Source organism: Ambystoma mexicanum, chromosome 5p (assembly GCF_040938575.1).
Source record: "Ambystoma mexicanum isolate Mex_15411 chromosome 5p, UKY_AmexF1_1, whole genome shotgun sequence".
In the NCBI taxonomy this organism is placed as follows: domain Eukaryota; kingdom Metazoa; phylum Chordata; class Amphibia; order Caudata; family Ambystomatidae; genus Ambystoma; species Ambystoma mexicanum.
The window spans coordinates 791,334,192-791,346,673 of record NC_090930.1 but is presented as its reverse complement, the minus strand read 5'-3'; the positions used below and the strand labels follow the sequence as shown (position 1 = coordinate 791,346,673).

The 12,482-nt window shown below is 46.7% G+C and overlaps 1 protein-coding gene across 1 annotated transcript in view; it reads right to left on the bottom strand.

The window, feature by feature from the left end:
- The window catches only part of ITGA9 (integrin subunit alpha 9), a 1,159,507-nt gene that overhangs the window by 942,733 nt on the left and 204,292 nt on the right, over positions 1–12,482 (bottom strand). The window contains exon 5 of the mRNA XM_069613210.1: positions 520–587. Within this exon, the coding sequence (XP_069469311.1) occupies positions 520–587 (68 nt within the window). The remainder of the gene's footprint in view (positions 1–519; positions 588–12,482) is intronic.

Here is a 12,482-nt window from a genome sequence, read left to right as displayed (position 1 = left end):
TAGCAGAATTATGAAGTTTGAGGAGAGAAGGAAGAAATACTGACAACGCTTGGCTGGAAGTATTTCGACCAAACAAATGAATGAATGATCACATGAGCAATTATCGCTGGTAGTATCCTCCAATCCCCAATGGAGTCCAGGGGCTGCACTGGGGCTTGGAGGAGTTGGAAGTATTTCCCCCTGCTCTCCTCCAACGTAATAATGCTTCTGCCATTTTTTTACCACTTCCTCCTAATGAAGCCTATTTCTCAAAGCAGCCTTTCGTGAGTGGAAGCATAACTTTCAGAGAAGTGGCTCAAAGTGAGGGAACAGTGTCTCAGTGTGGATTGGACTCAAACTCCTTGGAGCACTTTCAGATGAAGCCATTATAATCACAAGGTGCCACGGCACATGCACTGTCAGCTGCGCAGGCCACCTTTGTGCTTTTCGGAATTGACGCGGGCTACACTGAGAAAGAGGTTAAAGCACAAAAACCATGACAACAGCACTGAGAACCACATGGAAGTAATCATGACTAACCTCAGTGAAGAATCCTGCAATCCCCGCTTGGCACGAGCCGTGCTCCTCGCCATACTTCCTCTTGTATTCTGGAGAGCGGTGGTTTGGGAGAGGTCGAGAGGAGGGAGAGAAAACAAGCCACAATTAGTTGAGGTTCATTTGCCAGCTGCCAGGTGTGTGGGTAGGACCATGCCAAACGCTGAGGCCAGGTCCTGCCCTGCTGAGCCACAATACAACAGCCCTCATCCAAGGAAGTGTAATCTCAGACACTGGGGGAACCCAGAAATACAGACCTCAGATCCCACAGCATTCATTTCAGTTCCAGTATCACTGCATCGATGTGGGTTTAAAACATATTTTACTTGGAATGACTGAGAACACACACATATACATACACTTGTAACAAATGCCCTGAAGACTAATGTCACTGACAGTACTTGGTATGAAGCCCTTACTGTTATACTTTTATATAGGCTAACCTCTCACAAAAATATTAATAACCTGTGTTCTTGGGCGTATATTATGCTCACAGTACAGAACAATAATTGGCATCTTAAAGGTGGCAAGAAACATTTCTCTTTTAATGCCCATCTATAGGCTTTCTCCAGGATAATGACCCACTTCTCAAAGACAGATGAATGCATGCACCAACATATTTCTCATTCTTTGATGCAGCCACCCCCTAAATTAGGATTGATTCCAACAGCTGATCTTCTAAAAATGGACATGCGACCCAGTCGTAGAGCCACACTGGAGTAAAGGACCCTTAAGACTGAGTTAAAGGCCAGAGTACAGTGAGGGCATTTTGACTCTTGTCTAGAATATTTATTCATATGTATTTATACATATGGAGGTTTGTGTGCATTGTGAATGTAAACATTAGCAAGATAATAAAAGGCAGATATTTTCTGTAATCAATCTGCCTGTATATATGTGCAATATTGTGGGTGGCATCCCCACCATTGAAAGTGAGGGGACCGCCTTTCATTTCTGGATTTGTTATGTTTAATAAAACACAATATTCCAATAAAAATATTTCTTGTCTCAAATTGTAGGGTGAGATATTTCTCTGTAAAAAGAATCAAATGATAAAAATGTATATACATTACACAGACAGAAGTCAGATTGTCCAATGAGGACGCTTTATGAAGATTCCAAGGATTATCACATGGACTAGATGAGCCTTTCCTTTTGCAATTGCAGATGTCAGTCCTCTATGGAGCATCCCATCTGCGAATGAAACAGCTATTCCTTATTCATAATGACAGCCTTGTTTCCCAGGAGGAGATGATATCAATCTAAGTTACTCTGGATCCGTTCATTATCTAAAAGGATTTAACTTCATCGGGGTTCTGAATTGCTGGTCCGTTTCACGCATGAAAATAGTTAAACATGTATTTATTTATGATACATAACCTGTTGCGCCTCCTGGGTTCCTCTTGCTTCCTCAATTCCTCAACTGTGCCTCAAGTCTAGATCTTCGTTTTTAATATTCTTTCCTAGACGGGGTAACGTACCTTCCCAATGAGATATTACAGGTTGCCAAGGACCAACTCCTTCTCCTGTTTTTTTCCAAAATGTACAATACATTTGTTCATGATGTTTTGGTTGCAAAAGATGCTGGCTTTCAAATGTGTATCACAAAATCCAAATTGTTCTCCAAGTCAACTCGCCATTAAAGGCTTTTCCTATTTCTACTTTATAAACTAACCCTAAATATGATTCTCTTGCTCAGACACTTATTTTATGTCTTGGAATCCACCATCCCAAAGAAAATCTTTGGTCCCACAAGGAGGGAGAAAAAAAACCTCTGCTTTAGTCAGGACCTCGTAGCTTTGAAAAAAGATTTAAAAAATGTAGAAAATGGGGGTGTGGCCAACTGCAGAGGGATGCGGACGTGAGTCGCGTGAGCTCCCATCTCCGCGGATAATATCCTGATTAAATAGCCTGCCATCCATGTCGGTTCTAACTGCATAACGCATCTGCTGAGAGCTTACACTCTGTGGCACAATCCGCGGAAGTTACAGAAGGGGAATCGAAAGCTGTGCCACAGAAAACCGAAGGACGACTTTGGTGATCAGATGGAGCGGAACACTCAAGATGGCCGCCTACGCCCTGGAGCTGTTAAATCAGCAATCACTGAGCCTGATCGCGAGCACCCTGCGGGACTGCAACCAGCCGGGACTCCATGTAGTCGGAGAAATGACCTAAACCGGAGCTGGACAGCTGGCTCAGATCACCGCACTACTAAGCAGCTAACGGTGGTGCGATCTCCCGAGAATGAACACCGACCTCTGACGAAAGCCCGGATTCATACGCGGCAACTGGGTCCCTCGTAAAGGCAAACTGAGAAGAGGGAAACAAACTGGTCAGCCGCCTGAACGCCCTGTATTAAGGGACGGGAGAAATCGGGAGGGACCCCTCACTGAGGCAACCCAAGAGCGCAGGGGGACACCAGAAACTGCGACAAATGAGAAAGTAAGGAGAGACACCATTCGGCGCTCCCCTGAAGTGCCGGAGCACACGCGCCCAAGACCCAACCTGATGAGATCTTTCCAAGCAATAGTCCCTACATAGGGGAAGTGAAGCTGCCTGCACCCCTCCCGTAATTGGAAGAAGTGAATAATGGACCGATTGCCGTACAACTGTACTGGACCTGGAGACGGCGGCACGCAAGCGCGGTGGGGAGAAGCAGACAACACTGGTGAGTGAGGCGTATGGGTGCCTGAACGGACCGCTAAGCCTCAAGTGGAGCGGAGACTGAACCGGTGTGTGGCGGGGATGGAATCCTGGCAGTGATGGGCTGACTGGTAGAGGAACGAGCAGCACACTGAATAGAGATTACGACATTGTACCCCACAACTGCATCAAACCGGAGTAGAGGAACCGTGGCCAAACAGCAGAACAAAATACATGCTGTGAAGCAATGTACGGCAATACCCCTGGAAATCACGCAGTTACTAATCTCCAGGCACCGTTGACACTGGGTCCTATCCACAAGAGCCTGCCTACCGGGAATAATAACTGCACCACCGGAACAGTAGGAGACCACACACTGCCGACTGGAAAAGCGGTAACATACACGCTTACAAGCCCAGAGGCTACCCCATAGTCATACGAACAGGAAAATCAGGCGCCAGCGCGCAGACGGGGAGAGCGGACCCAAACACAGATACAAAGTGCAAGACACTGTACTCGCATCACCCGAATGGCACACCCCCAGGGGGACCACACGTACAGTGAATTTAAATATGCCTCCAGCAACATGCGATAAATACAATGCGTAGGGCACCCCCTTAGGGAACACCCTGAAATATGTGACAAATCCTGCCGGCACTTATATGAGAGGAGTCCACATATGCCACTGTTGAGCTGCATTGCCCCGCAGAGTGAACAGAACCCGAACTCTGTGCCCACAACACTGAACCTGTTAGAATAAGGTTACAACTAGCACCTACACAGAAACCACAGCCCAATACGTAGAACAGTGTGCCCACAGAATCATTGAAGAGGAATCGAGAAGCCTGTAATTAGATTCCAATAAAACTGTAAGAATTCAGATCAAGCATGGGCAAGGACAAACTCAAAAAAGCAGGTACTCAATGCAAAATTGATATATTCACCACGCCCTCGTCTTCCACACTGTTGGAACAGAACCAACCAGAAATGATGGAGGAATCGTAGAGCACACTGTCCCTGAAAGACGTAATGGCTGCTATAGTAGACTCACATGCCTCAATGGAGCAAAAAATGGACGGTATAAGCACAGATGTTACGCTCCTGCGCCATGATCAACAGAAACTGACATCTCGCACGGGAGAAGCAGAACAGCGTATCTCTGGCACAGAGGATGGGTTGAGAAACCTAGAGCAACAATTGACCAGAGTCTCATCATGTCTGAAACTGTTGGAAGGGAAAGTGGATGAAGGCGAGGGCAGATCAAGACGGAACAATGTCTGAATTTTAGGGCTACCCGAAAAAACAGAGGGACCAAGCATGGAGATATTCCTGGAGCAGTGGCTTGCAGATATATTCTATGCAAAGAAATTGTAGAAATTCTTCTCGATAGAGAGAGCACACAGAATGCCTGCAGGGCGCCCGACACCTGGTGCCCCACCTCGCACCGTTATAGCAAAATTTCTGAATTACAGAGACAGAGACGCTTTACTCAAAATGGCACGCGCAAAAGTCACGATAACCTTCAACGGCTCGAGAATAGCATTTTTTCTGGACTATACCAGAGAAGTGCAAAAAGCAAGACAATCGTTTGGTCATCTTAAAAAGCAATTGTACTTGCTGAATGTGAAATATGGTCTGGTGTTTCCGGCACAGTTGAAGATCTACCATAAAGGTACAACCGTCCACTTCACAAATGCGAAGGAAGCGTGGCAATGGGCAGAGCAGCACATAGAGGGGGACTGGAGCACGACTCGAAGAAATAACCGCCGCAACCCTAGGACATCGCCAGATCAAGGACCCCAAGATGAATTGCCACCGGGACACGACCGGGATACGACCAAGACCCTCCATCATGAATAATAGTAAACTAGTTAACAGCTGGTAACTGTACAATCGGCCTTACCACCCTGCGATTTGAAGAAGGAAACGTTCTCTCACAAGATGAATAGATATGCTACGACGACGCAAGACATGGATGAACACAAAGAAAGACGGCCGGCTTGAGCGGCAGTCACCACGCCCCCACCGAAAGTTGTTGTGGGAGTTATAAGTGAGTTGTTTTTCGGTTAGGAGTAAGTTTGGTTTTCTCAGAACCGATGTTCGGGCGACAGATACTTCGATGTAGGGCGGAGTATAGGGAGGGGGGAGGAAGGGGTATGGAAGTTGGGTTAATTGTTTGGTTTAAGATGTTAATGCTCAGTTAGAATGAACGAGGGAATATGTTCAATCTGGTAGCGATCTGTGTACCCCTCTGTAAAAGTCCTCAAGAATATTCACCGGAACAAAACTGCATTACCACTGCAACAATCAAACTAAATGGGGAGCCACATCCCTGATTCTGTTACGCCCGGTCTGAGTCCCCCCAATACAAAAGAGCGAACCCTTATATTCTTGACTTGGAATGTCTATGGATTAGGCAACAGCCTTAAAAGGCGATTAGTCACACAATTCTTAAATAAGCATACACCAGATCTTGCATTTCTTACCAAAACCCACTTAGCAGGTACAGCATGTCACTTATTTAAGCGCACCAACTATCGCACTGCACTACACACGGGCTTTACTATGGGCTCCCGAGGTGTATTAATACTGATACGCAAGACACTGCCATTTATCCTTAATAGTGTGGTCCAGTGCGGTCCAGGATACACGTGGGAGATTTGTGTATGCTACAGGGACGTTGTGGAACCAGTCACTCACTCTACTGCCTGTTTACTCATCCCCCACTCTGCTGACAGCACTATTAGAGGACATCACACCGCTGATTGCCAACGACACGTCAGATACACTAGTCCTGGGAGGGGATTTCAATGAAGTGATGGGGGAGGAATCCTAAGAACAACACTAAATTAGCCACTTTTGCCACTGCAATGGGACTCAAAGATGTGTGGCACGATCTGCCCCCTGGTGTTAGAGAATATTCATTCCACTCCGGGGTGCACGCATCGCTATCCAGGCTTGACTTCTTCTTTCTACCCGCAATGACCATTCACAAGGCAATGGTGGCAAAACTCCTCCCGAGAGGTATATCAGACCACTGTCCTGGCAGTTTAACAACTACTATCTAGGCTCCCCAGAGCTTATAGAACACATAAAAACTGTAACCGATTCCTACTTTGAGATAAATGAGGGAACGGTAGATAATCCAGGGACGCTGTGGGAAGCGTATAAGGCAGAACTCTGTGGAGAGATTCTCTCTTGGACTGTGGCTACTAGAAAGAAATACGCAGAGAAACTAGCAACAGCTGGATTAACGGTAAAAAAAGCAGAAGAAGCCCATACGCACAAAACCTCCCCGAAACGAACAGCTCACTAGTAGTAGCACAGAAACAACTACAGAATATAGCACTACACAATGCCCAAAAAGCCCACAGAGCAATGAGAGCTAGAATCTATGAAACCGGAGATAAGGCAGGCAAAATGCTGGCCTGGCCGGAGTGCAGAGAGGCGGCACATAGTCATTCATGTAAGGATGATTAACCAAACAAACGGGGACCCACTCTTTACAGACAGAGATATAGCGGATCAATTTACAACATATTATGCTGAACTCTATAGACCCCCCAGTGACCCCATAGACATCTCCATACTAGACGACATATCTCTACCATCCCTGAATGCCGATCAAAAAGGCCTCCTAGAAAGAGAAATCACGGAGGATGAACTGATCGTAGCAATGTCGCAACTCCAGTCTGGCAAAACCCCGTTCCCGAACGGCATCCCGATCGAAATCTGCAGGAATATAGGCCCAAATGTACCAGCCCCGCATCTGCTTAAGCTATATATACATGCAAAAGAACTGGGCCAGCTGCCAGACGACCTAAGGAAGGCTACCATTATAGTGATCCCCAAAGCAGGCAAGCCACCGGAGCAATGTAGCTCACATAGACCAATTTCCCTTATAATCAGTGAAACGAATATCCTAGCCAAAATATTAGCCAATAGACTGCGGGAAGTTATAACATCATTGGTACACCCGGACCAATGCGGGTTCATGCCAAATAGGTCAACACGTATGAATATACGTAGATTACATCTAGCACTTGAAAGAGCACAGGAATCCCAACACCCCCTAGCACTCTTAGCAATAGAATTTGAAAACGCATTCGACTCGGTTGCACTGGGAGGCCCTCTGGGAGATAATGCGCAGGATGGGCTTTGGTGCAGGGTTCATCGGATGGGTGCAACTACTCTATAGCTCCCCAGAGGTGGAAATCAGGGTCAATGGTTGGTCTTCCCCGCCTTTCATGCTAGGCAAGGGAACAAGACAGGGCTGTCCCCTATCAGCACTGCTCTTTGCATTAGCGATAGAGCCACTAGCAAGGCTACTGAGGGAATCAAAGAGCTGGAGCGGTTTCCAAGGATTGGCAGACTGGGAAGACAAAGTCTCCCTGTACGCAGACAACCTGCTGGTATACCTGCGAGACCCGATCAGCTCCTGCCCCATTATAACAGATCGACCTGTGTCGATATGGCTCCTTCAGCGGTCTAAAAGTAAACTGGACCAAATCCATACTATTCCCAGTTAAGGGAGGCGATGATGCCATCCCAGAAAACTGCCTGTATAAGATAGAAGAAACACAATTCCGATACCTGGGGATTCTGATCAGGAAAGACCCAAATGAATACATAGAAAAGAACCTATATCCGATTATGGGACAATTTAAAGAAGACATACACCACTGGTCCTCCTTGCCACTGACCCTTTTGGGGAAAGCGGCACTATTTAAAATGTTGACACTACCCCGCTTCCTATGCAGCCTTCAGAACGCCCCGCTACACATCCCACCGGAAGTATTCCGCAAGATTGATTGCATACTTAGGAATACTACTATGGGGAGACGGAAAACTGAGGATAGCGTTGACCACACTCCAAAGATCGATCTGGGAGGGAGGTTTCGGACTGCCCCGACTACAATCCTATTATTGGGCGAGCCAGATGGCGATAGTCAATGACATGCTACACAGGGTTCAAACAATGCCTCATATAAGAGCCGAGATAAACGCGAGATATGATCTAAACCCACTGCAACTGCTCTATCGGATAGGAAACACAAAACCCCCCGATAAAATAAAGGCGCAAGTCACACTACTCTGGGCGGAAATACACAAATGTATAGGCTGGGATAAGAAGATAACTCCGGTCCGACCATTGTGGGATAATAAGAACCTATCTGAGGTGGACAAATTACTGAGATGGCCAAGCTGGGCAATGACGTGAATAACAACAGTGGGTGACGTGATTGCAGATGGGAGATTATTACCCTTCAACAATATGCGGGGAAAAAAGTAACCTCTCCAAAAATGAGAGATTTCATTATACGCAGTTGAAGCATGCAATACATAAGCATCTCCCAGTGATATCTAAAATGCCAGAATGTACCCCCATGGAGAGAAACGTAGTGCTTGAGAGAATAAATGATAAAATGACCTCCACCATGTATAATGTAATAACATCCTTCGCCACACCAGAATTACTGATTTTAAAATCTAAATGGGAAAGGGACGTGGGGGAGATTTTACCAGAGGACTGGGTGGGAGCCCTGATGTATCCACGCGAAATGGCCATCTCATTCCGACTCCGGCTGATTCAGCTTAAGATAGTACACAGGGTATATAACCCAAGAGTGATGCTCTATCGCTGGGGGAAAAGCACAGACCCCAGCTGCCTATGCTGTCAGTATGAGGAAGGAACTTTTTTTCATATTTTGTGGGAATGCCCACAGATACAACAATACTGGCAGGAATGCTGTAATTTGCTTACGACAGTCATAGGACAGCGAATACCTAGTGAACCGAAACTGTTATTACTGGGAATAGATACTGACTGTGAGATGACACGTATGAAAAGGCGCTCTTTTCGACCACAACGGCCCTTATTAAAAGGAACATTGCGAAATTATGGGGCTCAAGCGTGGTGCCAAGGATTGAACAATGGATTGCGTATGTGGATGCTTGTATAGCCATGGAACGGAGGGTGTACAGGGCGAGACGATGCCCTGAGAAAGCTGAAAAAATGTGGCATAAATGGGAACGGGCTCGATGATTTGTTTCATTACCAAACTAACTAATGCAGTGGTATTGATGTAGAAAGATACGAATATTAATGAATACAAGTTATATTCTATACAGTTGACACGGATCTAATGTTGTCTTAGAAGTATTATTGTTGCCATTGTTTGTCTCCCCTGGAGACTTGTGTTGTAATGTGTATCATAAAACCAATTAAAAAAAATGTAGAAAATGCGTGGAGGACCAATAAGAATCTGTCAATTAAAATGAAATGTCTTCTATATACAAAATGATATTCTGCATGGCAAGTAGAATGTGCAATTACAATTAAACTCTGCCCGACATGCTCACATGTTGGACATCATTTATTTGTAATTGTGAACTCTGCATATCATGAGCACAAGGTAAGCAATGTTTACAATAAAATGTAAATGCCGCCTAACATGCTGGCATGTTGGGCAGCATGTAATTGTAATTGTGAGCGCTGGTCGCCGTGCAAGCATGGCAAGCGGCTCTCACAATTAAAAGTAAATACTACCTGACATGCAAGCATGCCAGGCAGCGTTTACTTACTTTGCACAGCGGATTGCAAAAGTGTAGGGCAAAAGGTGACATACACATGTGCTGCCGTGCAAATGACGAAAATGTGGCGACAGCGAGCCATTCCCGTTGCAGTACTAACGTAGCAGCCCTCGCAGTCAAATTACAATTAGGAGCAAAATGAGCTCCTGAGATGCATGTATGTCCCACCGCTGGTATGTCTTCAGCGCTAGACTGGACAGGGCAAAGATTTGCTCTGGAGCCTGCATGGAATTGGAGCCCGCCCTGCAGAGTGTCCAATTTTCCACTGACAAGTTCCTGCATTCCAGGCCCAGCCTCACACACTTCCAGCCTTTAACAATCACCGCCGAGGAGCTTGGCCGAGAGCAGCGTCCAGCCAGGAAGACATGACGAACATAAAAGGCCCCCGGAGGCCGTTCTCGCATGCACCATTGAAAAGCAGCCACATTGGAAATGAAATGGTGATTAAGGAAGACGTAGTGCTTATTGGGCAAGGAGCAACAGAGGTGCATTCTCGCGGGGTAAGTACTGCCACCTGCAAGCGAAGCACAGAGGTCCCTTGATTTATTGAACAGCGCGTCTTGGGCCACTGCCCAGCGCTATTTTTTACGCAAATGTTCCTGCACTGGCAGCCAGCAGATCAGAGATCAAACACGCCCCTCTTCTGCTGTATTACCAGTCCCCCATCTCAGGAACAGGACGAAGCTACAATAGGACAATTCTTGGAGCCTTCCTGGGGTGCCATCAGGGATGGGATACATTATGCCCTAAAAGCATCGCATCTGACCCTTTGGGAATTCTTGCACCTGTGCTGATGATAATATCACGTGTTTATATATTGCTTCAGGCAGGGCTTTAAGTGTGGTAAGAAATCGAGGGGGGGTTCTCATTTGGGGGCGTGGCTTGTGGGAGGGGCGTGGCCTAAAAAGTACGCAGATCATAGGTATACACACACGTATATATAAATGTTATATATTTGTGTGCGTACCTTACTACGGTTTGTGTACTATGCAAGCCATCTTTTCTAAACATTCCGAGTTTATAAAAGATGGCTTTGAAAGTACACAATTCAAGCCATCTTTTATAAAGTTTCGACTGCGGACAAAATTGTCCGTCGGCAAAGCTTTATAAAAGATGGCTTGAAATGTGTACTTTCAAAGCCATCTTTTATAAACCTCGAAATATGTCGAGGAATCCCCAAGTTCGCCGAGGGTTAAAGACGCCTCGGCGACCTGGGGAAACAAAGGGACAGTAAGTCAGTAACTCTGGTGACCTCTCGCGCGAGGGGTCACCATACGCAGTTACTATGACTGACGGAAGTGTCAGCCAGTCACAGCGTCGCTGTGGCTGGCTGCCAGTTCTGTCAGCTTGCCTGACTTCATTGCAGGCAGCCGTGACGGGATAATGCATCCCGTGATTCCCGCCAATGTTGCTGAAGGACGGGGGCCCCCAGCAGGGCCCCGGCTCAGTCCCACTTTTGGGAGACTGCCGGGGCCCAGCCCCAGCAGGCCCCGGCCCACTTTAAGCACTGGCTTCAGGTCAAATTGCTCCCGCTGCTAACATTGTATTACCTATTTAAAGGTACTCAATGATTTAAGCTGGGATGAAGGAAGGGCCAGGTCTTCAGACAGGGTGTAAACCTGTGACTGCGTGTGGCACACATATGTCAGACTCGAGCGCTTAAATCGGCACGCTATCTTACCCACTGATCCGATGATGCAAGGCACAGACCGCACAGGTTTTATGAGGCCATTACGGGCATATGGCAGTCATAATAATAGAAAGCAAAGAAATACTCAATGCTCCAGACACCCCGGAGCACAAAGGGGCAGCAGAGAGGCGACAGTGCTATGCTAGGCTTTCACTTGAAGAGAAAGGTGGAGCTGTATGTACCCCTGGAGCTCCCTCCACAGCTCTATTGTGCCCAGATGCAAGTATGGCCCAGAGCCAAAATGTTTATGAAGTTGCCAGCACAACGCCTTCTCGTGGTTGCTACCTGCATGGGCAGTTACTGCACCTCCAAGTGTAACATACGGTATGTACTATCTTATACAGCCAGTAAGATAGCTCAGCAGGTTCAGCGCTCCCTGCTGTGATCTATCTGTGATCTGCAGGTTCGATTCCCAGCATAGCTAATACAGCCTTTCACCCTTCTGAGGTCGATAAATGAGTATCACCTCGGTTGGGATGATGTATGTAAATATGTGCTATGTGCAGCGCTTAGGCGTAAGCGCTATATAAATAAACAAATCATTATCATTATAACATACCATATCTAATTGCTATTTGCTTTCCTTAGAGGCGGAATATGATTAGTGGGTTTCAGCAACGTTTAGACTGCAAAACTAGCACCTTTTAAAAACCTACACAATATCACTAACCATGGGCCAATGAAGTGACTTTTTCGACAGTTCCTGGAGAAGGCAAATGTAAGCATGCAAAAGTACTCCCCCCGGGCCCCCACCCCGTTCTAACTATCGAACACTCTGGGGAATCACCCCCTATCTTCCTGGCGTTCTCTGCCGGATGCTAATGACAGAAGAGGGTTCACTCCACGCATGGATACACGTGACAGGGGAAATGAAGTCACAGATTGGAACACAGAAAACATGCGCTTCCGGTTACTCCCCAGGGAGCCGCGATAAACCCTTAACCACAGACGCTTGAATCGGCCCTTTGTTGCTGGCGGCGAAGCTCTGTGATTAGCGGCTGGAGCGTGGAAATGCACTGAT